At 41.0% G+C, this 26,930-nt stretch overlaps 1 protein-coding gene across 1 annotated transcript in view; it reads left to right on the forward strand.

The window, feature by feature from the left end:
• Positions 1-4,251: 4,251 nt before the first annotated feature.
• rheb (Ras homolog, mTORC1 binding) overlaps positions 4,252-26,930 on the forward strand; it is a 127,367-nt gene continuing 104,688 nt past the window's right edge. The window contains exon 1 of the mRNA XM_060825624.1: positions 4,252-4,633. Within this exon, the coding sequence (XP_060681607.1) occupies positions 4,582-4,633 (52 nt within the window). The 5' untranslated portion in view covers positions 4,252-4,581. The remainder of the gene's footprint in view (positions 4,634-26,930) is intronic.

Consider the following 26,930-nt stretch of genomic DNA (forward strand, 5'->3'; position numbering starts at 1 on the left):
TCTAAGGATTCACTCGATCTAGCCTGTCTATACCTGACATATGCTTCCTTCTTTTTCTTAACCAAACCCTCAATTTCTTTAATCATCCAGCATTCCCTATATCTATCAGCCTTTCCTTTCACCCAAACAGCAATATACTTTCTCTGGATTCTCGTAATCTCAATTCTGAAGGCATTCCATTTTCCTGCTGTCCCTTTACCTGCAAAGGTATGGTGGGAAGAGGTGTAATCCAGGTACTGTGGGAGTTGGTGGGTTTGTAAAACATGTCAGTGTTAAGTTGGTCATCATTGATGGAGATGGAAACGTCCAGGAAGGGGAGGGAGGTGTCAGAGATGGTCCAGGTGAATTTATGGTCGGAGTGGAATGTGTTGGTGAAGTTGATGAACTGCTCAACCACCTTGCAGGAGCACGAGGTGGCGGCAATGCAGTCATCAATGTAGCGGAGGAAGAGGTGGGGAGTGGTGCCGGTGTAGCTACGGAAGATGGACTGTTCTACGCAGCCAACAAAAAGACAGGCATAGCTGTGGTCCATGTAGGTGCCCATGGCTACCCTCTCGTCTGGAGGGAGTGGGAGGATTCGAAGGAGAAATTGTTAAGAGTGAAGACCAGTTCAGCCAAACGAATGAATGTGTCAGTTGAGGGGTACTGGTGGAGATGTCAGGAGAGGAAGAAATGGAGGGCTTGGTGACACCGGCCGACCCATTGTCTCAGCCTGCTCCTGCCCACTGAACTCATCTCCACCTACCTCAAAACTGTCCTAACCCCTCAGTCCAGGAACTTCCCACATACGTTCGAGACACCACCCATTCCCTCCATCTCCTCCAAGACTTCCGTTTCCCTGGCCTCCAATGCCTCATCTTCACCAAGGACATCCAATCACTCAACACCTCCATCCGCTATGATCAGGCCTCCTCGCCCTCCTTTCTTCCTCATCCACTTATTGTACTCTTGACTTCCTTCTCCCCAGCCGCACCCCATCCCAGTTTTCTCTCCACCCCAGCGGCTCTCTGCCTCATTCCTGCTGAAGGGCACTTGCCTGAAATGTTGATTTTCCTGCTCCTCGATACTGCTTGACCTGCTGTGCTTTTCCAGTAGCACTCTAATCTGAACTCCAGAGTTTAAGGCTATTGAAGGCATGGCTGTTAATGGGGGATCAATTAAAACTGGGAATGCTCGAAAGGCCAGTATCTTGTTGGGCTATGTTTCTAGTGGAGATTACTAAGGATGAAGGTTGATTCGAAAATAATGATGAAAACTGGGAACCAATGTTGGTCACTAAGCATGGTGGTGATGAGTGAAGGAGAATTAGTGTGGGCTAGGATGTAAATGATCTGGTTTTGGATAATCTCAAATTTATGAAAAGCGGAACACAGCCAGGAATTGGGATGGTTTAATGCTGAGGTAACAAAGAATTTTTATGAAAGGTCGTGCAGGGGTGAATTGAAGCAGGGCACACAGTCAGGCAATGTTTTGGAGATGGAAGTAGGTGATGGAGGGAAGATGTGGCTGGAAGCTCATCTCAGGCCCAAGTTTACAGAAGTCTAGTTCAGCCTCAAGCAGTTGATAGGTTGGATAAAATCAAAATCTAGGGAATGGAAGTTTGTGCCAGAGACACAAAACTATAGACTCATAGAGTCATACAGCACGGAAACAGACCCTTCGGGCCAACTCGGCAATACCAACTAGGTTTCCCAAACTAAACTAGACCAAGTTAAAAGTTTGTCCACCCCAGTCCAATACTGGCTTCTCCAAGTTATGGCAACCATAAACTAGATCCACTTAGAGTCATAGAGTCATTGAGATGCACAGCATGGAAACAGACCCTTCTGTCAAACTCGTCCATGTCGACCAGATATCCCAACCTATTCTAGTCCCATTTGCCAGCACCTGGCCCATATTTTCTAAACCTTTCCTATACATATACCCATCCAGATGAGTTTTAAATGATATAATTGTACCTTGCCTGCTTTTGGCCCACATCTCTCTAAACTTTTCCTATTCATATATTTGTCCAAATGTCTTTTAAATATTGTAACTGCACCTACTTCTACAACTTCCTCTAGCAGTTCACTCCACATATGAACCACCTTGTGAAAAAGATGCCCTCTTGATATTTTCAACATTTAATTTGATGAAATTTCTTACCCAGTATGTCATACAACCTGTGGAAACTTCAGAATGTGATCACACACAGAACAGCAGCATTGGAGAAGGAATTGTCCAGCAGATCTGTGGAGCTCTGGGATGGGTGAGAAGTTGAATGAAATAGGTCCATTTCCTCAAGAGTTTAGAAGAATGACAGGTGAGCTTGACATGACATATTGGGAGTACTTAACAGAGCTGAAGGATTCGGGAGTCTTCATCCATGATTCCAGACTCGCAAGGTCATTTCCTGCACTTAGTGTGTCTAGTCCTGTTAGAACATTATAGGTTTCAATGAGATCATCCCTTATTGTTCTGAATCCGGTGATAGACTGGGTTGGGATATCAGGTCGGCATGGATGGGTTGGACCAAAGGGTCTGTTTCCATGCTGTACATCTCTATGACTCTATAGACCTAACTGAACCAGTTTCTCTTAATACACCAGTCTTATCATCCCAGGAATCAGTCTGATAAACTATCATTGTACTCCATCCACAGCCAGAGCATCCTTCCTCAAATAAGGAGATCAAAACTCTACATAGCACTCCAGATGTGGTCTCACCAAGGCCCCATACAACTGCAGTGAGACATCCCTGATCCTGCACTTGGATTTTCTCACTATGAAGGCCAATGTTCCATTTGCCTTCATCACTTGCCACCCTTACATCCTTCATTCCTAATTGAAGGGCTTTTGCCCGAAACGTTGATTTTCCGCTCCTCGGATGCTGCCTGACCCGCTGTGCTTTCTCAGCACCACTCTAATCTAGACATTGCTTATTTTCAGCGACTATTTTACAAGGACAAGTCCCCTTTGGAATTGGTGATCCAAGATTTATACGAATGCTCTGTTCAAGATTGTTGAGTATGTTCAAGATTGACAGTGATGGGTTTTTGAATTCTAGGGGAATTGGGAGTGGAATGTGGAGGAGAAAGCAGAATCAGATCTTATTGATTGGCAGAGCAGGCTTGTGGCCATCTAGTACACTACAGCTCCTATTTCTTAGGGAAATGGTTTCCAAACATTTCCTGTTTTATTAAAGAAAAGTCAGTTTATCTGTAAGCTGACTCTTAGCATTTGCCATTTTTCCCCAAATTCAGATTTCCAGCAATTTTGTTTTAGTGGTTGCTGTCCCCTTAAAGAAGACAGCACGGTGTTTCAGTGGTTATCACTGCTGCCTCACAGCATTAGGGACCTAGGTTTGGTACCAGCCTGAGGCGGCTGTCTGTGTGGAGTTTGCACATTCTCCCCGTGTCTGCATGTGTTACCACCAGGTGCTGCAGTTTCCTTCCATAGTCCAAAGATGTACAGATGAGGTGGATTGGCTATGCTAAATTGAAAATGTGTTGCTGGTTAAAGCACAGCAGGTCAGGCAGCATCCAAGGAATAGGAAATTCGACATTTCGGGCATAAGCCCTTCATCAGGAATGCTGCCTGATGAAGGGCTTATGCCCGAAACGTCGAATTTCCTATTCCTTGGATGCTGCCTGACCTGCTGTGCTTTAACCACCAACACATTTTCAACTGTGATCTCCAGCATCTGCAGACCTCATTTTTTACCCTGGCTATGCTAAATTGCCTATATTGTCCAAGAATGCGCAAGCTGGGTGGATTAATCATGGGAAAATGCAGGACTACAGGGATTGGATGGACCACAGCTCTTGGGAAACTAGGTAAAGCTTTATGGGCCGAATGGCCTTATATCCACACAGTAGGGATTTTTGATGAAAAGCTCTGACCTGAAATGTCAACTCCCCATCTCCTCTGATGCTGCTTGGCCTGCTGTGCTATTTTTGCAGCTCCACTCTTTTGTCGACTCATTCCATAACTCTCTTAAGGAGGGAATCAAGTGCACTACAATTCCCAGCGATCAGTGCGGCCTGCGCGCCCGGGACGAAGGCGTGGCGGGGTTGAACAGATCAACCCCGGGCGTTGCTAAGGAACCAGCTGCTCCGCCCACCCACAGCCGGCAGTCGCAGGCGTGGGTGGGGGGGTTTGGGTGACATAGAACGATTGACATACAATACAGCCAATGGTTATGAGGAAGATGACGTGGAGCCGGCGGGATCAGACCAATGGGTGCCAGTGAGGGGGGCGGGCCCTCTGGGATGGAAGGTTCCGGTTGAATCTGGTGAAGGGGAAAGGGGGCCGGAGCTGCGCCAGGACGCGTGAGCCCAAAAAATAGCAAATACCTGACAGATCATACCTCCTCAGTCGGATAGAAATCACTTTTAATTGTTTTACCTGTTGTTTATTAAAAAAAAAATCCATGTAGTGTAATTTATTGAGGTATTAAGTTCCTTCCCCTCCCCCCACGTTATTTTGTCCTGGGGGGGTTGTCGGCCTGTAATTTGATTTTTTTCTTAAACAGGAAACAACAGCAAAAACATTATTTTTCCAAAAAAAAACTTTTTTTTTTGGCTTGAACCTCGTTGTTAACATGCCACAACCGAAGTCCCGTAAGGTTGCGATATTAGGATACAGATCAGTGGGTGAGTAAAAAGCGCCTGGCACAGCCCAGCCTGTGCACTGAGTGAGCAGCAGTTTCTGTCTGTCTTTAACCCAGAGACGGCAGTGCTCATCATTTGCAAACATTCGTGCTTGTTCTGTAAGCTCTCACAACCAGTTGTTATATAGCTGTGCATTGACATCGGGTTAGCAGAAATTTTAATGGCATTATTACTTGTTATAGAAAATACTCCAGCTAGACATTTTTTTTCCTAAAGAATAAAAGTGTTTCCACAAGCGAGCTTGTCTAACGAGCAATAATGTCTAAACATGAAGAGCTTGTGGAAACACCGTTTTGTTCTGTGTTTTATACAAGGTGTATTTTACGTATCTGTGTATTTCCATGAATTTAGAGATGTTATTCTTTTTCGTTACAAGATCTTGTAACCTTTATACATTTGTGTAGGCTGAGCAGGAAGCTGAAAGACGTTGCTCGTTTTCGAAAATGTTGTAACTCGTTCTCGTTTGTCAGTATTTCCTTAACCTAATCATTATTGCTTGATCCAAAAGATCCCGCAACTATTTAGATTGTATTTTTACATTAACATAAAACTCTAGATTAAATCTCTGGAATAACTAACCTCGTGTAATGGCTGACTTGCCTTCCTTCCTCAGCCTTACTTTGTTTTACTACCGAATGGCGGTGTGTTACTAATTTTAGGAACTAATGTGTCTAGTTAACTGCCAACAACTTTTTAAGTTTTTTTTATTAAGAGACTTTATTGGATTAACTAACCTCATGCAATGATTGCCTATTCTTCCCCAGGATGGAGCTTTGTTTTGTGTCATGAGTCGGTGTGATGCATGTTAAATGTGTTTTTTCTGGTTTGTTCCAGCGGCTTTAATTCACAAAGGAATTCTCTGGGAAACCTAACCCCGCGTAATGACTGTCCTTAACTTCCCCTCCCCCAGGGCCAGCTTTGTTTTAGCTTTTCAGCGACAGCTGGTAGAGATGCAAGCATTATTACAGTGATGTATTTCTTGGAATTTGTTTGTAGAGTGCCTTTTAAAAGATTATTACAGACTGCAGTCGGTAACACTTATTCTAAAAGTAGTTTTTAAAATGTTAACATTACACACTATTTTGAAATGTAAACTTCGACTTAAAATAGTTGGATGCTCCATAAACAATAACGTTATAGTTTAGTGAAACTTGGTGGATTCACCGTTTTAAAATAGATGTTCCTTATAATAAGTGGGCCTTTTATCTGCATTTAATGTTGCAAATTTTACCTTTTGATTTTAATAATTTATGTATAATGTTGCATCTGTTTGATGCAGTTTGATGAGCAGTGAACAAAGAAGGTTGTTTTACAACAGCAAGTTATTTACCTGAAGGAAAAATATGCTTGTGAAGTATCTGTGCAGGATTTCAACTTATTGTTAGTAGGTTGAGATTTATTACCAAGCGATTAAATATTTCAAAACATAAATATTGCGCAAAGGTACTTTCAGCAGAAATAACTGTCTTGATACATTCAACTTAAACAGCCAGAAGGATTTTGCAATTATGAGATAATTATGCTTTCAGTTTTATAATGTTTCAGTCTGTCCAGAATCTGGCAGCTATCTAGATATTTAGGATTGCAGTAAATAGATTACCTAATGCAGCAATTGCCTTATATGTGTTGAAATTCATTTTGGAGAATCCTGTGTTTGATGTGCTTTCTGGATGTGGAAATAAACAATTGGACTTCTTTCAGGACTAGACTACTTTTGGTGTATTTTTGGAATTATGGTTTTTGGAATCATGTGCCTCTTTGAACAAGGAACATGGTATAAATATATTGCCGTTAGATTTCTGAGGCTTTGAGTTGCAAGCATTTTTTAGTTGCTGAAAAAAATCCTAGCATGGAACAGGTTCATTTAATAAGGACCTGGTCATTTTTGAGAGTAGTAGTGCAGGTTGCCTTGATGCAGGATTGAAACTTCAATATTTCTTGTCTTGCCAGCTGAGAACTGACTCACCAATTGTAATACAGTAAATAAATTTAAGCAGTGCTTTTACTAGTATTTAATAGAGAAACAAGTGCAAAACAATTTGAGCTAGCAGAGTATTTAGTAAAGGCACTGGTAAATGTGTATTTGCAAAGTCAAGGCCATTGATGTGACATTGATCACATGGCTTGGTTCACTCAGTTTGCAGTGTCATTCCAATCCTGAGTTGTATTATGCCCTTGAAATGTACTCCAGAATGTTAGTGTTTGTCTTCATACACACAGGTTTGCTTTTTAAAATTTTGGTCTGTATTTTTGTGTAAGAGTGATGGGCAGAGAGGACAAGCTCTGACAGTTGAACAATTGGAATCAAGGCAGTGCTGATCTTGTCATTTGGATTACATTGATATTGAAATTTTAATGTGGCAAGTGGCAGTATCTATGTTCAGTCCAATAAATAATCAAGCTTCTGTGGTTCATCTGTGGTGTGGCTAATAGCAGATTTACAGCAAACTGGTGTCTTTCCCATTAGTTGCACAATCTTTTATTGGCTACAGTTAGCTCTGTTTTCAGAATGTCATTGATCATTTAAGACACAACATTAGACAGGGGACGAAACGTCTGCAACACAAATTCCCAGCTCGGCAAACACAACCTCAACAACGAGCACCCGAGCTACAAATCTTCTCACAAACTTTGAACGCAACGTTCCTAATTTTCAGTTCTTAGCTTGGACTATCTGGAATGCTTAGTTTTTGCTGTTGTTTTGATGCATACTTGATTGCCCTTGCAATAAAGACTAATATTCCATAGATTTTCCTATTTATTTAATATACCTGTATGTTAACTTTGTGATTTATCTAAACGGGTATCCGTAAACCTCTGTACTGCTGCATACTGTAGTGTCTGCATTTAAATATTCTGCATTTCTATTCCTCCTGTCAAAGAGGACAGCCTCATTTTTACAACATTATATTCTATCTGCCACATTTTAGTGTATTCAATTTATCTGGGTGCCAGTGCTTACTCTGCATCTTCTGCACAACTTGCTGTCGCACTTAGCAAATTTGGTTGCAGTACATTGTCACCTGGTACGACAGAATGTTTGTGTTACTAAGAAAGAAACTTGCTGTCAAAACTTCATATTTGCATTTATCAGGACAGACTCCAGAATATCAAATTTTAAAGATACAGTAGTTTATAGTTATGAGAAAAGGGTGATTTGGAGGTGCCGGTGTTGGACTGGGGTGTACAAAGTTTAAAATCTCACAATGCCAGGTTATAGTCAAATAGGTTTATTTGGAAGCACTAGCTTTCCGAGCGCTGCTCCTTCAGGTGGTTGTGGCGTATAAGATCATGAGACACAATTTATAGAGCTAGTTTGCAGTATGATGTAACTGAAATCATATATTGAAAAAGACCTGGATTGTTTAAGTCTCCTCTTTTAGAGTAAACATGTTGGTTTCAGTTCTTTCATACGTAAGTCGCAGAACTTTTTTTAAAGTTACGTTCTCAAGTGAACTTTAACAATTGGTGTCATGTTGGCCCAGATAATACATTGAAGCTGTGACGTGCCCTGTGTGAGACTGTGCCACAATGTTCAGACTGATTCTAATCTTTAAAAGAAAAGATTTACAGAATCTTACATGGATTCATGCAGTTTTTGAGCAAAATAAAATATAATTCTGCAAGTACAAATTCACCCCACAAACTTGAGAGAGAGTCTGGGTTTGTGTGTGGTCGAGTATGAGTGTCTGTGAGAGAGTATGTGTGAGAGTGTAAAGGGATGAGTCTGAGAGAGAGTGCGGGAGTGTATGTGTGAGCATACAAGAGAGGATCTGCATGAGTGTATGTATGGGCCTGTAGGAGTGAGTGTCTGTAGAAGTGTGTATCTATAGTGCATGGGGTCACCTGTAGTGTAACATGAACCCAAGGTCCCAGTTGAGGCCAACCCATGGGTACCGATCTTGGCTATCAGCTTCTGCTCGATCATTTTGACTTGTTGCCTGTTCCGAAGTGCACCTGGGCGGATGATCACCCCGAAGGCCTGAGGTCAAAGGTCATGGACCACTGAAGTGTTCTCTGATTGGGAGGGAACACACCTGTCTGTTGATTGTTGTGCTGTGTCCATTCATCCATTGCTGTAGCCTCTGCTCGGTCTCACCAATGTACCATGCCTCAGGGCATTCTTGCCTACAGCATATGAGACACGGTGGGATGTGTCCCCACGTGTAATGGTGGTATCCGTGTCAATGCTTTGACATGTCTTGCAGCGTCTACCGTGGCAATGTTGTATGGTGTTGTCCTGAAAGCTGGGCACTTTGCGACAAATAATGATCTGTTTGAAGTTTGGTTGTTTAATGACGAGAAGTGGAGGCATGAGGAAGGTCTTGGCGAGGTGCTCATCCTCATTGATAACATGTTGCAGGCTGCGAAGAACATGCATAGTTTTTAGGCTACACTTCGTTGCCCAGTAGCCGATCGGTTGTGGCTCGTGTCTATCTCCTGAGGAGGTCATTACAGTTTCTTGCTGTGGCACGTCAGAACTGGTGGTTGATGAGTTGAGCATCATACACACTCTGTTCTTATGAGGGCATCCTTGAGAACTTCCAGGTGCCCGTCACATTTCTCCTCATCTGAACAGACCCTGTGTACGCGTAAGGCTGGTCCACAGTGGATGGTTGTTTTAATGTTTCGCATCGTGAGGTTATCTGTGGGTTTGTGGTAGAGTGAGGTACCCATTATTGATAGAGATACCTGTGTCCAAGAATGAGATAGATAATAAAAAGTAGTCCATGGTGGGTTTGATGGTGGGATGAAACCCATTGATATCACTATGTAGTTATTTTAGTGACTCCTCGCCATGGGTCCAGAGGAAGAAAATGTCGTCAGTGTACCTGATGTACAGTGTTGGTTCGAGGTGCTTTGTAGAGAAGAAGTCTTGTTCAAACCTGTGCTTGAAAATGTTCACATATTTGGGTGCAAATTTGATCCCCATGGCTGTTGTGTGTATCTGGATGAAGAACTGGTTGTGAAAGGTAAAAATGTCATGGTCGAGGATAAAGTGGATGAATTGTAGGATGGTGCTCGGAGATTGACAGTTGTTGGTGTTGAGTGCTGAGACTGTTGCCGCAATACCATCGTTGTGGAGGATGCTGGTGTAGAGTGCTGAAACGTCCATTGTGGCAAGGAATGTTCCCGGTTCAACTGGTCCATGGGTGCTGTGTTTCTGTAAGAAATCAGTAGTGTCGGTGCTAGTTTGTGATGAGTGGACTCTGGTTGAGGTGTGCTGATAGAGAATACATAAGAATACAGTTGGCTCTCAAGCTTCTCTTTAAATTAATAGCAGAAAAATTGACTGTGGTTGAAGCATTGCCATGAGAAAAGCACCATGGAACTGTTGTTTAAATGCTTTTGGATATGATTTTGTGATTGGACATCATTTCACCATTCAAAGATGATGATGGCCTTACGGTATTATTACTAGACCATTAATCCAGAGATCTAGGTAATGTTCTGGGGATGCAGGTTCAAACCTTACCATGGCACATAGTGGAATTTGAATTCAATAAAAATCTGGAATTAAGAGTCTAATTACACCATGAAACAATTGTCAATTGTTGGGAAAAACCCATTTGATTCACTAATATCTTTTTTCGGGAAGAAAACTACCAACCTTACCTGGCCTGGCCTATATGTGATTCCATTTCCACAGCAATGTGGTTGATTCTTAACTGCTCTCTGTGGAAGTAGCAATGGGAAATAAATGCTGATTTGGCCAACGATGCCATTAACCCCCCCAAGAAACAAAAAAAAATTTCTGAACAACCCCAAGCATCCTGAGAATTACAGTAACAACCAATTTAAGACAATCTATAATAAAACAAAAGTATGGATGCTAGAGATCTAAAATTAAAACAGAAATTCCTGGTGAAACTCAACAGACCTGGCTGCATATGTGGGAAGAAAGTACAGTTAATATTTTGCATCCAGTGTCTCTTCGGAGTGTCTGCTGAGGTTTGCCAACAAATTCTATTTTTGAATCAATTTAAGACCTACAGTTGGGTTTTCAATATGAATGTTAGCTGTGTGAAGGGCACAATAACCTGCAAACAGATTGTGTGCAGGATTAGTACTTTTTTCAATTCAACAAAGACATGGTAGGTATGACACATGGTAGCACCTTGACCAATCAGATCAAGTTGTCTCCAGATTAAAGAAAATCTTGGGGCAATAACAACCTTTTGCATTTTCTGTAGTAATACCTCAACCAATTAATAATCTTTTGTCCAGAAGTGAAGGCAGGGCAGGTGACTGAGGTGTCAGTGGGGGAGTACTTTGGGGCCAGCGACCATAATTCCATTAGATTTAAAATTGTGATGGAAAAGGATAGACCAGATCTAAAATTTGAAGTTCTATATTGGAGAAAGGCTAATTTTTGACGGTATTAGGCAAGAAATTTCAAAAGCTGATTGGGGGCTGATGTTTGCAGGTAAAGGGATGGATGGAAAATGGGAAGCCTACAGGAATGAGATAACGAGAATCCAGAGAAAGTATATATTTGTTAGGGTAAAAGGAAAGGCTGGTAGGTGTTGGGAATGCTGGATGACTAAAGAATTTGATAGTTTGGTTAAGAAAATGAAGGAAGCATATGTAAGGTATAGACAGGATAGATCGAGTGAATCCTTAGAACAGTATAAAGGCAGTAAGAATATACTTGAGGGAAATCAGGAGGGCAAAAAGGGGACATGAGAGAGCTTTGGCAAATAGAATTAAGGAGAATCCAAAGGGTTTTTATAAATCTATTAAGGACAAAAGGGTAACTAGGGAGAGAATAGGGCCCCTCAAAGATCAGCAAGGCGGCCTTTGTGTGGAGCCGCAGAAAATGGGGGAGATACTAAACTAGTATTTTGCATCAGTATTTAGTGGAAAAGGATATGGAAAATTACAGAGGAGGAAGTGCTGGGTGTCTTGAGGCGCAGAAAAGTGGATTAATCCCAACAACCTGATCAGGTGAACCCTAGAACTCTGTAGGAAGCTAGAGAAGTGATTGCTAGGCCTCCTGCTGAGATATTTGTATCATCAATAGTCACAGGTGAGGTGCCGGAAGTCTGGAGGTCAGCTACATGGTGCCACTGTTAAAGAAGGGTGGTAAGTACAAGCCAGGGAACTATAGACCAGTGAGCCTAACGTCGGTGGTGGGGAAGTTGTTGGAGGGAATCCTGAGGGACAGGATGAACATGTATTTGGAAAGGCAAGGACTGATTAGGGGTAATCAACATGGCTTTGTGCGTGGGAAATCATGTCTCTCAAACTTGATTGAGTTTTTTGAAGAAGTAACAAAGAGGCTTGCTGAGGGGAGAGCGATAGATGTGATCTATTTGGCGTTCGTCAAGATTCCCCATGGGAGGCTGGTTAGCAAGGTTAGATCTCATGGAATAAAGGGAGAACTAGCCATTTGATACAGAACTGGCTCAAACGTAGAAAACAGGGTGGTGGTGGAGGGTTGTTTTTCAGACTGGAGGCCTGTGACCAGTGGAGTGCCACAAGGATCGGTGCTGGGTCCTCTACTTTTTGTCATTTACATAAATGATTTGGATGTGGGCATAAGAGGTTTGTAGATGACACCAAAATTGGAGGTGCAGTGGACAGTGAAGAGGGTTACCTCGGATTACAACAGCATCTTGATCAGATGGGCCAATGGGCTGAGAAGTGGCAGATGGAGTTTAATTCAGATAAATGCAAGGTGCTGCATTTTGGGAAAGCAAATCCTAGCAGGACTTATACACTTAATGGTAAGGTACTACAGAGTGTTGCTGAACAAAGAGACCTTGGAGTGCAGGTTCATAATTCCTTGAAAGTGGAGTCGCATGTAGATAGGATAGTGAAGAAGGTGTTTGGTATGCTTTTATTGGTCAGAGTATCAAGTACAGGAGTTGGCAGGTCATGTTGTGGCTGTACAGGACATTGGTTAGGCCACTGTTGGAATATTGCGTGCAATTCTGGTCTCCTTCCTATCAGAAAGATGTTGTGAAACTTGACAGGGTTCAGAAAAGATTTACAAGGATATTACCAGGGTTGAAAGATTTGAGCTACAGGGAGAGGCTGAACAGGCTGGGGCTGTTTTACCTGGAGTGTCGGAGGCTGAGGGGTCACCTTTTAGAGGTTTGCAAAATTGAGGGGCATGGATAGGGTAAAGAGACAATGTCTTTTCCCTGGGGTGGGGGAGTCCAGAATTAGAGGGCATAGGTTTAGGGTGAGAGGGGAAAAGATATAAAAGAGTACTAAGGGACAACCTTTTCACACAGTGGATGGTACATGTATGGAATGAGCTGCCAAAGGAAGTGGTGGAGGCTGGTACAATTGCAACATTTAAGAGCCATTTGGATGGGTATATGAATAGGAAGGGTTTGGAGGGATATGGGTCGGGTTCTGGCAGGTGGAGGTAGATTGGAGTATCTGGTTGGCATGGACAGGTTGGACCATGTTGTACATCTCTATGACTCTAAGTATAAATTGTTATTCCCTTTGAAGTTTGGCATTCCTATGCCTGTACTAATGAGTGCAAGATAAAAAAAAGAGTTCATCTGTTTGCCTCTTTTCAAGAATATAATCCACTTGGTTCCTTTATTCAGATCAAAACATAGCATCTAAGTAATTGAGGTCCCAGCAGTGATCCCTGTGGTACTTAAATAGTCGGCAAGCCTGGAATGACGTCTTCATCAGAAATTTTTTCCCAGTTTAATCTTAATCTTCATAAAATCACAGAATCCATTCAGTGTGGAAGCAAGCCATTCAACCCATCGAGTCCGCACCAACCCACTGAAGAGTATCTCATCCAGAAGGGTCGGTTTCTGTGCTGTATATCTCTATGGCTCTAATATGGTTGCTAATTAATGGCTGCTCATTTGATTTTTGCAGGTGTTGGGAACTAAATTCTTGAAGTACAACTCTGCAGCATATGTGACTCCAATATAAAATCTAGTATTTTATAAATGTAATTTAGTTTGTGAAGGAGATTAATTGATTAACCGTCAGGCTATGAAAACTGGTGTTAATCTTAAAAGGGCTACTTATTCGTGGCATTCTTTTGAGCAGCTTGAATTTAAAGATTCAAGCACTGAAAAAAAGATGTGCTCTATTGGAAACTGAAATATTCTTTTTTTCTTCCAAGCATTTATATTCACAAAATAGTACTGTTATGCTGTTCTCTGCAAAATTATTTGGTCCTCAAAGGTTTTTTGCAAGGTTACATAGGCCCATCAACTGTGACATTTAAAGGTCTTTTGTGGGGTGAGTTGGCAGATACAGCGACTGAACATTAGACTCTCAATTAAGCTGCGTTGAATCGCAGTATTGATTAACATTTGCAGTCTAACTTCTCCATTATAGCAAGGCTCGGCTGGTTAAAGTATGGAAGACAACTAGCTGATGAGGGACCTGCTCCTGCAGTAAATGCGTTCTGGCAGTTAGGTGACTGAATTCTTAATGGCCTCTAGAGTTTGTTTCCATCATCTCAGCCAAGAGAATGTGAATGTGCAAAAGTAAAATACTGCAGGTAGCGGATGTAAAATTAAATCCAAAAGATCTACAAGCACTTAGCAGATCAGGCCGCAATATTGGAGAGACATTTTATCGTTCTACACAATATATATGAAATATTCATAAAATTTGGGTTTTCATTTGGCTTAAAGGACCTAAGGGCTCATTTCAGAGGTGACCACATTGTGAGGAGTGAGTAGAATATGTACTAAATTGACTGAAATACACAAAAAGTTATAATTATGCCATTGTAATTGACAAATCTACATTTACATTATACAAGTATAGTTAGTATATTTATTAATCAAAATATATAATCAACAATACAATGTTTATGCATGTAACTCACTTCTTGGTAACACTTGCTTTTCCAGTCATTTCCTGCCTGTTAATTTATAGTGAAGCTTTTTCCATGTGTGTCCTTCCAGCACAGCTACACCTGCCCTGAGTTTATCATCTGATTGGTTTGTTCAACTGACTGTCCCACAAGTTGAACCCTATAATTTTTTTTCCTTACTCTGTTGGCAGTTTCATTGCATCATGACTGACCATCAACTTGTACACAAGAGCTGTTATCTATTCATCATTTCTGTTTGGGATCTCATGGTAAAATTGCTAATCACCTTAAAGCTTTTTCCTAATCATGTGAAAGGAAGTTATTTTTGATGAATGAGACTAGAATTCTTTCAAGTGGTTCCTCACAAACCGACTGGGATATCCTTATACATATAATGAATAGCACATGGTAGTGGAGTGCTTTGAATGAGAGCTCTTAAATCTTATGAGAGTGGAAAACAAATTAATTGAGACTTACAATGTAGGTTCTCTTTGCCTTGGATCAATGCAATTGATTTTTTTCTTTCCTTGATCATCCATGCCAAAAATCCCGTTTTGTTTTTTTTCCACCTGTTATCATTCACACCATGTCAATTGCACCCTTTGCTCAATGTACTCTGACCTTTTAACGTAAAATAATTGTTAGTACCTCAACTGTGACAGAGGAAGATGCTTACCAAGACAATAATGGTGTACAAAGGATCTTGTGTAAATGCAAGTGTTGCGCTTTTTTTCAGCAGTTCCTCATGTCATGGAAGACAAAGGGATTGATGAAGAGGGGGAAGTAGAGTACAAGCCTCAGCTTGCGGGTAACATGCAAACAGATTGTGAAGAGAAAAAGATTCATTAAGACAAATGCAAGTCCTTTACAGTCAGAAAAAGCTATAATGGGGAATGAAGTGATCGCAGACCAGTCAAATGCATAATTGATTGCTTTCTCAAAGGAGGACAAAATAACATTCCACAAATGTTGAGGAGCATAGTTTAATGAGATGGAGGAACAGAAGGAAATCTGTTTAGTAGGGAAATGGTGGTGGGTGTAAGAGGCAGTAAATCCCTAGGGAGTGATAATTTGCATGTAAGAGTATTTAAAGAAGTAAACCTAGAAATAATGGATCCATTAATAATTGTCTTTCAAGATTCTATAAATTCTGGGCAGTTCCTACAGATTGGAGATTAGCTAATGTAACCCCATCATTTTAAAAAAAAGTGGATAGAATTGTAGACCAGTTAACCTGACGTAGTGGGAAATATCCATCATAACAATGAGTCCATCATAAACATTTAACAGTAGAGCACTGAGGCAAACAGTGACAAGATTTGAAAGATTCAGTTTGGATTTATGAAAGGGTAATCATGTTTGAGAAATCTGGACTTTTTGAAGGATGTAACTAGGTGTGTTAACTGGGAGAGCTGTTGAATGTAGTTGAATTGGACTTAAGAGTCAGATGTACAAATCGGTTCGATTTGTACATGCTGACCAGATATCCTGAATTAATCTAGTCCCATTTGCCAGCATTTGTCTATATTCTTCTTAAACTCTTCATATTCATATACTCATCCAGATGCGTTTTAAATGTTGTAATTATGTCAGCCTCCACCATTTGGCAGCTCATTTCATACATGCACTTTCCTCTGCGTTTTTAAAAAAAAGCTGCCCCTTAGGTTCCTTTTAAATCTTTCTCCTCTAACCTTACAATGTGCCTATAGTGTTCAGGGATGTGTAAGTTAGGTGCATTAATCTGGATAAAATGTAGAGTAATCGGGGAATGTGTCTGTGTGGGTTACTGTTGGGAGGGTCGGTATGGACTTGTTGGGCCAAAGGGCCTGTTTCCACAGGGTAGGGATTGTATGATTCTATGCATTTTAGGTTTGAAACCTCCCCACCAACCCCAATCAGCCTCTCCCTATAAGCTCAAACTCTCCAACTGTGGCAGCATCCTTATAAGTTTTTTCTGAACCCTTTCAAGTTTCACAAAATTCTTCATTGTAGTAGGGAGACCAGAATTGCATGCTGTATTCCAAAAATGGCCTAACCAATGTCCTGTACAGCCACACATGACCTGCTAACTCCTATTCTCAATGCACTGACCGATTAAAGGCAAGCATACCAAACACCTGCTCCACTATCCTATCCATTTGCAAGACTTTCGGAACGTTTTTGAGAAGGTCTCACATGAGATGTTGGCATGTAAAATGAAAGCATACAGGGTTGGAGGTGATTGGCAGACCAGAAAGAACTGTATGAATAAGTGGCAGCCAGTGACTAGTGGGCTATTTCAGTGGTGAATGCTTGGATTCCTTCTGGCTGTTATATTAATGAGTTAGATGAGCGCATAAAATGTGCAATGTCCAAATTTGCAGACCATGTAAAGCTGGATTGGAGGGTTAACTGTGGTTTGAATGCAGAGACTTTTCAGTGTGATTTGGGCAAGTTGAGTGAATTGGCAGATTTGTTTTTATTCATTCAGAGAATGTAGGCATTCTAATTGTCAGAGTTCATCCTAACTGCCAGAGTCAACCACATTGCTGAGAGTCTGGAGTTACATGTAGGCCAGAACGGATAATGATTTCCTTTGCTAAAGAGGACCAATGAACTGACAATTGACAGCAGTTTCATGGTCAACATCAGACCATTAATTCCAGGCATTTATCAAATTCAGGTTCCACCATCTGTTATGGGGGGGTGGGGATTCAAACCACGGTCCATAGAAAATTATGTAGATCTCTGGTTTAATGCCACTAGGCCCTTGTCTTTTCTTCCCCCCCCTTAACTGCCGCCACTAATGAGGTAAAGTATGGATAAATGTGGGGTCATTCACTTTGGTATCATAAACAGAAAGGCAAATTATGATCTGGATGGAGATATATTTAGAAGGGAGGAGGTGCAGCAAGACGAGGGTGTCCTTGTACATCAATTGCTGAAAGTAAACATACATATGCAGTAGATGGTGTAGAAGGCAAATAATATGTTAGCTGAAAATGTGTTGCTGGTCAAAGCACAGCAGGCCAGGCAGCTTCTCAGGAATAGAGAATTCGACGTTTCGAGCATAAGCCCTTCATCAGGAATATGTAGCCTTCATAACAAGAGGATTCGAGTACAGGTGCAGGGATGTCTAGCTGCAATTGTGCTACGCCTTGGTGAGATCACAGCTGAAGTACAATGTGCAGTTTTTTAATCTTTCTTGAGGATGGATGTTCTGGCTATGGATGAAGCGCAATGAAAGTTTCCAGACTAATTCCTCGAGTGGTAGGAGTGACATGAAGAGAGACCGGATCTGTTGGATTATATTCAGTGGGGTTTGTAAGAATGAAGATTGAATGTTTCAAGGAGTTCGGTATAGGCCTTGGGCTAAAGGGACCAAAGGATACGGGGTGGATGTGGGAACAGCTTACCGAGTTGGATAATTCATAGGGTTTACCCTGCTCCTATTTTCTGTAGGTCTAACTCTCCCATTGTTTTCAGATTTTCCATTACAATGCTTCCAAACCTGTAAAGTCCCTGTCAATGCTTTTATCTGTAGATTAGTTTTCGTGGTACCTCAGCCAATACTCTCTTTTTAAATTTTGAGACATTTTGTCTTGAATACAAGTCGAAAAGCTTTGACATTTTGCAGCAATGCCAGTTTAAGGGGAAGAGCAACAATTACATTGCACAAGAAGAGAATGCTGATTGTTATTTTTCATGGCAATGCCTCTACCAATGATTAAGAGTTAACTGATAAGTTTGTTTAAATTTTAAACCAGTGAAGACAACAAAATATCTGTTCAATGCATCAACCTTTTAATATCTTCATACTAATTCCCTTGACTTGCTCTGTAGATGGCAATGTAGTTACTGTTCTCATTTTTAAATATCTGTAGAAACTAGCCATCTATTTTTATATTGCTAGCATCCTTTTTTACATTGTCCACGTTCACCTGCATTTTTTTAGCCATGCTTCACTTCTGATCAATTTTTTTTGAGCAATTTAGTGACCTCTGTGTGCATAGCACATTATTGTGTATTCACTTGAACAGGCTGACACAGAAGTAATCTTCATAGAATTGTGCACTTTTTTGAGGTGTTTTATGACTCCTCCTTTCTCTCTGGAATGTATCTTTGCTGAGTGTTATGATATACCTCATAAATGCCTGTCACTGCATTTACAGGGAAACTCTTAATTTCAAAGTTTAACTTGAGAATTCTTTGAAAAATAAGTTCAATAAAAATTAAATGCAGCAGCTATCAATGGATTAAATTGGATTGATTTTAATTAGCTGCATTTTTAATAACTAAATTAGATTTTTTGATCTTCTGTTTTAACTTACTTTGCATTTGCTTATCTCTGAATCCAAGGAAGGTATAATTAAAAACTAAAAATGTGGGATGGTTGTTTGGGAAGATTCACTTGACTCTTGGGGTAAAAGATTTATGAAGAAACGTTGAACAGATTGGGCCCACTGGAATTTTGTATAATGAGGGATCTTATAAAATATGAGTATGTTATGTTAAATCAGAGAGAGTAGAACTAGGGGACATTGCTTAAGAATAAGCAGTCATCATTTTAAGAGGGAAATGAGTATTTTTCTTGAATGTTGGAATGTGGAATTCTGTGCATTGAAATGCAGTGGAGGCTGGGGTCACCTGTTAAAAGGCTAGGTCGATTTTGATAAACCAGGGACACAGACAGGAAAGTGGATTTGAGATCAAGACCAGATCAGCTGTAATCTTATTCAATGATGGAGATTGTTGAAGAATCAAATGGTCTACCTGACCTTTGGCCATGTAAATAGATTTTCTTTCCCTTATGATTTGGTATGATCATTTGACATTGACTTTTAATCTTGGAACATATCTGTAACCCTGGGAAGCATGTTGATTTTTAAAAATTTATTACTAAATCTTGGCAATAGAGATAATTTGGTCTGTTTTTCAAAATGCTATGTTGAACAATTTTTTTTTAACAAATTAGTGACCTCTGTGCATAGCACATTATTGTGTATTCACTTAAAAATTACATCAACAACCTGTTCATTTTGTTTTTGTTAAACATATTGTTTCATTTTCAGAATTTGATGTAAATGCATTCATCTGTGTGATAGTGGATCATATCAAAACTTAGTTTGAATTAGTATTGAGTAAGCCAGTTGTCGTTGGCAGTGTTCAGAACAGCAGTTAGACGTGGTATATTTATGGTAGCATTCAGACCAAAAGTCACCCGGATCTTGGATTCAAAAATCAGCCCGAATTCTATTCCTGATCCAGTGGCAATCTTGCAGTTTCATTAAACTCTCAAAACAAGATTGACTTTTTATTTCTGCTTTTCTTTCCCACTCTTTTCCCTGATTGTGTCATTCTGTGTGAACATGATGTTCCAGAACTCCAGCAACTCAAAGCATTAACTCTGTTTCCTTTCCTGCCAGACTTGCTGACTTTTTCTAGCACTTTTGGTTTTCATTTTAGATCTCCAGCATCCGCAGTATTTTACTTTCATTTTAATGTGTTCACAAGTTGCAGCTGTGCCAAAATGGCAAACGTTCAAACATGATCTTGTTTGCACACGTGTGCTGTTCACTGCGGTGTCCAGAATCGTGCTGAGACTAATGGTGCTACTTTGCTGACATTTCTTTGGTCAAAGTTAAGCGTTGCAATAAGTTCTCACTTTCCATGCACTAGCACAGTTTTATGAAAGACTTGTCATCAGTGATGTATAGTTAGTGATAGTAGAGAAGTTGCTGACAGCTCCTGTACTGATGTACTGTAACACACCGGAAACAGAATTGTTGACAGTCCAGGTGCGCACATTCGTCTGATCTGATTAATATTAGACATAGTTCTGTTGTGAAATCAAGATAGCTTAAACCTTCACATTATCTTGATTTATAGTAGTGCAGGTGTAAGCTAATACAGTTACAATAATTTTTTGTTATCCAGTACCTATGGGATTAGGAGTGTGCTGATTGATCACATATTCCAGATAATCAAAAGATCTACATAATATAAAAATACACAATTAAGTAATAGAAATGTATGCAGGGGATATATGCATCACTGTTATACTTTATTTACAGAATAAATCACTTAAATAATGTAATTTTGCTTTAAATCAAACTTCACTGCAGAGAATCTTCTCACTTGCACCCCTAAATAACTACTCAGATATTTCAGCAGTTTGCAATATTTGAAGAGAAGTTGACTTGAAGTTGAATCAACTGTTGATATTCGATTGAACAAGTATATTTACATTGAAGTAAATAAATTTAAAACTGTAATAATTAGAACAATACAGTAAACTTGCAGTATTTGAGGTATTTTTTTTGCCCATTTATCAAGTGCTGGTTCATGAGGGGCTGGTCAAAGCAAAGTTTGCTGTATGTTGACAGACTGAAACAGGCTGTGGTCACTCGTATTGGAGCAAGAAGTTTGATAGACATATTTAAAATCATGTTTTTAGACATAGTGATTGAAGCAAACACTGTTGTTGCAGCTAAGGAGGTAATAACAGCATCACAGCAATAATGATGAAGACTTATGCTTCAGTAGACTTACCAACTGTCTTAGCTAAGCAGCTTTAATGGTTTGACAGTCTCGTAAATGGGTGGTGAGTGCAATGGTACTGGCCGAGTCAGAAATGTGCACGCCCTGTGAAAAGAATAAGTTTTTTTAGAAAAAGTAATGACACCTCTGTTTAAAAATAGCTCATTCAACTGACAGACTTCTTAAACCCTCCCAGTAATTCAGTGGTTGACTGCACTAGTCAGTCTTGCACTACTTCATTTAGAACAAGCTGTTCTAGTATAGCAGCAGCAATGGCATTCACCTGATACTGTGGAAAATTGCTGAGATATGTCCTGTTCATAAAAAGCAAGACAAATTAAATTTCGCGAGTTTGTATGAAGACAGCTTGATACCCCATTTTCCACCTTGAACATTCACTCCTGCCAGCAGCGTGCTGATTATAGGATGTATCATCTATGAGATGTACAGCAGCAACTTGCCAAGTCTCCTTTGGCAGTTCCTTCTAAACCCAAAATCTCTTCCACTAGGATGAACAAGGACAACAGACCAATGGAGGACATAGTGGTAATGTCAATAGATTAGCAATCCACAAACCCATGTGAACGCTCCAGGAGCACTGCTTCAGCTGATGGTAGTTTTTAAAAATATTTTTAAGAAATTTTTTTCTTTACAAAGTTAAAGTGGTAAAAATATAACAATTTAAAATTATAACAACAATTACAATGAACTAACTATACCCAACTCTGCAAAGCAAATGCCCTCCCGTGTCTCTGAGGGAATCTCCATTCCAACTCGCTACAAATCTATAAATAAAAGATATTTGGATGGGATGGATAGGAAGGATTTGGAGGGAAATGGGCAAGGTGCTGGCAGGTGTGAGTAGATTAGGTTGGGATATCTGGTTGGCATGGACGAGTTGGACCGAAGAGTCAGATGTACAGCATGGAAACAGACCCTATCAATAAATAACACCACTCAGTGCAACCACACTGAGGCCCCCAGGAGCACCCATGCTTATTTGGGATTCTTCGTCCCAAAGCAGAAAGCTCACTAAACTTAATCATCATGGCTAAATAAACGCCCGAATTAAAATGGCAGACAAATCTGCTTCCAGGTAATTCAAAAGGGCTGCCATGTCTCACAATAAAGTTCTGTTTTATGGGGCACCATGTTTGTGAGGAAATCCAAAGGGATGTGTTCCATAATTAACTTGTGCCACCCCCAACAGGCCCGGAGGGCTCTCGGTCACCCAACTCATCAAAATGCTGTTCCTTGCACAGTGAGTGAGAATATTAAATAGCTTTTTCTCATGTCTAAGGAGGATAAATTCGGCTGAACCAAGAGAAGAGACTGGGTCTTCCTTAACTTCGGTCCCCAAGACTCCCTCTATTACTCCTGCCACAGTGGTCTACTATATACAAAGCTTGAGGCATGACCACAAACAATGAGTGAGGTGACCTATGCTTATTTTGGAGATGTTCCCTCTTTGAATTTTGCAAGATGATAGGGGGCCAGTTGAACCCTATGAAGAACCTTCAACTGCATAGCGTGTGTTCTGTTACAGATCAAGATCTTTCTTGCATTCTCCCAAATGTCCTCCCGTGTCTCTGAGGGAATCTCCATTCCAACTCTTGCTCCTGGTCTCATGTAGTATCTCAATGTCGTTAAAGGCACTGCACCCCAGTAGATGGTAAAGAGTACTAACTGAGAGAGTGCTTATGGTATGAAACACTCTCCTCTCTGTGTCAGACCAATAGGGGTTGGTCAAAAGTGTAGTCTGTGTTTGGATGAAGTCCTAACCTGAAAGCAACAAAAAAGATCTCTGCTGGGCAATCCGTACTTGTGGCTCATTTGTTTGAAGGATATCATGACCTCCCCCCTCAAACAGGTCTCCCAAACAGGAGTCTCCCTTAGATGCCCACAGTTTGAATCTAGGGTCCATCATCCCTGGCTGGAATCCCGGCATACCAATTATAGGGGTAAGAAAGGAGGTTTTAGATAAACTGCCCTCGTTACGTCTCATTGCTCTCCATGGTTTGACGATATTAACTATGATTGGATCCTGACAGTATTCCACAACTGTCCTCCTCTTATCCATAATGGACATGGATAGGATAAATAGACAGTCTTTTCCCTGGGGTGGGGGAGTCCAAAGCTAGAGGGCATAGGTTTAGGGTGAGAGGGGAAAGATATAAAAGAGACCTAAAGGGCAACTTTTTCATTCAGAGGCTACGTGTATGAAATGAGTTGCCAGAGGAAGTAGTGGAGGCGAGTATAATTGCAACATTTAAAGTGCATCTCAATGGATATATGAATAGGAAGGGTTTGGAGGGATATGGGCCAGAAGCTGGCAGGTGGGACTAGATTGGATTGGGATATCTGGTCGGCATGGACGAGTTGGTTGAAAGGATCTGTTTCCATGCTGTACATCTCTATGACTCTAAACAACAGACTAACAAGGCAGCACTTTGCCTGTGAGGCCTCAATATGCAACCATATTGATCTCTGGTCCTCACCAGCCCAGTCGCTCACGAAAGGCAGAAGGGAGTTTAGTTGGTATCTCTTAATATCACCCAGCGTTTGGGTAACTGCAATTTGGTGAGCTTAATGAGGGACCTGTGACGCCAAATAAAAGAACTAAACCAACCAGTGAGTCTCTGCAAAGTTTGCCTGGGAAACATCAGAGGGAACTTTCTCATGGGCTATAACAGATGGGAAAGGACTTTCATTTTGATAAGGGCTATTTGACTAAGCAGGAGATTGGAAGGGCCTTCCATCTTTGAAGGTCTTGTCTAATCTTGTCAAGCAAATAAGCAAAATTAGCCATGAATACATGATCAACAGTGGGAGTAACAAAAATGCCAAAGAAAAACCCTGCAACCATTTAAAGGAGAATTCACCTTCAATATCAGGTATTCCCTTAAATCTCCCATGCACATAGCCTCCGATTTTGCAAAATTGATTTTATATCCCCCAAAAAAGCCAAATAAATTAACATATTGTATCAAATGGGGTACAGAAATTGCCAGGTTTCGTAAGAGGAGAATATCGTCTGCATACAACGTGATCTAAGGTGCCCTTGATCCCCTTTAGGACAGCTGTGTTAGGGTGCTTATGGATTGCCTCTGCCAGCAGCTTAATCACTGGTGTAAACAGTAGCAGCGAGAGGGGATAACCTTGCTGACTGCCCCTGTCAATACTGAAATTACTGGATCTTGCACTATTGATGAGAGCCACAGCCAGAGGGTCACGATATGGGATCTCCATCCATCTGACAAAGACTTCACCTAGACCAAACCATTCCAGAGTATAAAAAAGATATGGCCACTCCACCCAATTTAATGCCTTCTGTGTCTGAAGAGTTCACCAAAGCCTGAACCAATCTTTCTTACACTCTTGGACCATATTAGTAATTTTCTAATATTATTGGAGTACCTACAGCCCTTTATAAAATGCAGATTAGAGTGGTACTAGAAAAGCACAGCAGGCCAGGCAGCATCTGAGGAGCAGGAAAATTGATGTTTTGGGCAAAAGCCCTTCATCAGAAAATCTGATGAAGGGTTTTTGCCCGAAAGGTTGATTTTTCTGCTCCTCGGATGCTGCCTGACCTGCTGTGCTTTTCTAGCACCACTCTGATCTTGACTCTGATCTCCAGTATCTGCAGTCCTCACTTTTGCCTTTATGTAACCCCTCTGGTCGTCCTCAACAATATAGGGCAACACCTTGTCCAATCTCAACACAAGTGTCTTAGATAAAATTTTAAAGTCCGAATTTCACAGCAAAATGGGCCTATACAAAGCACAGTCCTCCGGGGTCTCTCCTTTCTTGAGAATGAGAGAGATGTTAGCCTCTGTCAGGGATGGCAGAAGGCAGTCATGACTATACGAATAGTTGTAACTGTCCAGCCCAGGCCCTGATAGGATATTTATAAATCCTTTGTAGAATTCACTCGGCAGACCATTAGGGCCGGGCACTTTCCCACCTTTGAGGTGTCTTACTGCCTCATGTATCTCTTGCACTGTCAAGGGGATGTTAAGAAGAGATGCCTGTTCAGAGGTCAAACCTGGATGGTCCAAGTTCTGAAAAAAAAGACTCCATCTTAGCCCACGATACTTGCAGCATTCTGACCAATATAGCTCAGAGTAAAAACTCTGAAATGCCACATTGATTCTTTTAGAATCACATGTAAGAAACACTGTGCATTCGCTAATTGATGTAATGGATTGCAGGGTGCTTTTTTCCTGGCCAGATATGCCAGGTATTTTCCTGGCATATCACCATGCTTAAACAGCCTTTCTTTCGTGAAAGAGAGTTCTCTCTTCGCTGTCTGAGTGAGCATGGAGTTCAAAGCAAACTGGAGGGCTGTGATTCGCTGCAGTTTAGCCATTGACGGCCTATCAAGATATGCTGTCTCAGCTGCCTTCAACCATGCCTCGAACAGACATTGCTGCTCTCTCTTCTAGGTAGCTGAATGAGAGAACTATCCCCCCAGCATAGGCCATGGCAGTCTCCCAGAGGAGACAGGTTATTAGCCATACCCAAATTCATTGAGACTGCTTTGAACTCACTCAAGAAGTACTCAACAAACTTACTGTCATTGAGTATGAAAGGATCCATTCGCCAATGCCAGGAACCTGTTCTGTTGCCCTTATTCTCAACCTCCAAATATACTGCAGCATTATTGGAAATGGCTATGTTTCCAATTTTACAGGACATCACCGAATCCAGAAAAACTGAAGGTGCTAAAAAGGTCAATCCTGGTATGACACTTGTGTGGATTAGAGAAAAAGGTGAAGTCCCTATCTGTCGGGTGGAGACATCTCCAAATGTCCACTAGCCCCAATTCCACGCATAAGTCAACCAATTGTTTGGATTGCTGAGACACATTTGGGGGATCTTTTGGGCATTCTATCCACTGTGGGGGTCTATGCTACAATTAAAATCTCCCCCTACAATAGTGTGTCGCGTTCCAAGGGCAATCATCGTCGTGCATCTGTCAGGAATTTGAGGGTGTGTGCCAGAGAACAATAAACATTGAGTGCTATACTCTTCACCATGTATTAAAGCTTTAAGAATTACAAACCACCCATATTCATTTTTTAACTTGATCTAATAACTTAAATGGGAGAGTCTTCTGGACATGTATGGCCCCTCCCATGCTCTTAGAATTAAAGGAAGAAGAAACACCTGATTTGAACCCACCCTGGTGTAACCTTAGGTGCTCTTTATCATTAAGATGGGATTTGTGCAACAGGGCAATATTAACCCTCTTCTTCCCGAGACTCAAAAGTACTATCTTCCTCTTGACTCGCCTTAATATTCCAGATGTACCATTTAAGGAGACACTTCACCATATTCCTCTACAACAACTCTTGAACCACTGAGAGAAAGAACTCTACTCTGAGTGATAGTGTAAAAAATATGCACACTAAAACAACATTAACAAAACTTTCAAAAGCTAGCTCTAGTAAAAATCAACAAACTAAACCACTGACAGCATACAAAGAAAACTCAATGGGAGAGACTCCCTCCCCTCCCCCCCCCCCCCCCCCCCCCTCCCAGGATCAACAACAAAAACAGGTATTATGGACAAAAAAAATTAAAAGTGGGCACTTTGCCCATCCCTAAGCCTACCTTGACTTCAGTTATTACTGTTTTTGAAAAAACACTTTCTGTAATAAAAGAATAAAAAGAAGTTCACAAGGCAGAGGAAAAAATTAAGGAAAAAGAAAAGAGAACCGTTATTGTTCCAAGTACTTTGGACCATCCGGTCTATTTCAAAGTGTTCAGAAAGTTCTTGGCTTTTTCTGAGGAGTCAAATACATACAGGGACTGCTGGCTACCTGATGGAATATTGAATATCCAGATCTCTCAGCCTCCTCTTCACCTTATCAAAGGACCTCCTCTTGCAGATCATGGCCACAGAAAAGTCCTGACGAAATATAATCATTGATCCTTTATAAA

Source organism: Hemiscyllium ocellatum, chromosome 5 (assembly GCF_020745735.1).
Source record: "Hemiscyllium ocellatum isolate sHemOce1 chromosome 5, sHemOce1.pat.X.cur, whole genome shotgun sequence".
NCBI classification, from domain to species: Eukaryota; Metazoa; Chordata; class Chondrichthyes; order Orectolobiformes; family Hemiscylliidae; genus Hemiscyllium; species Hemiscyllium ocellatum.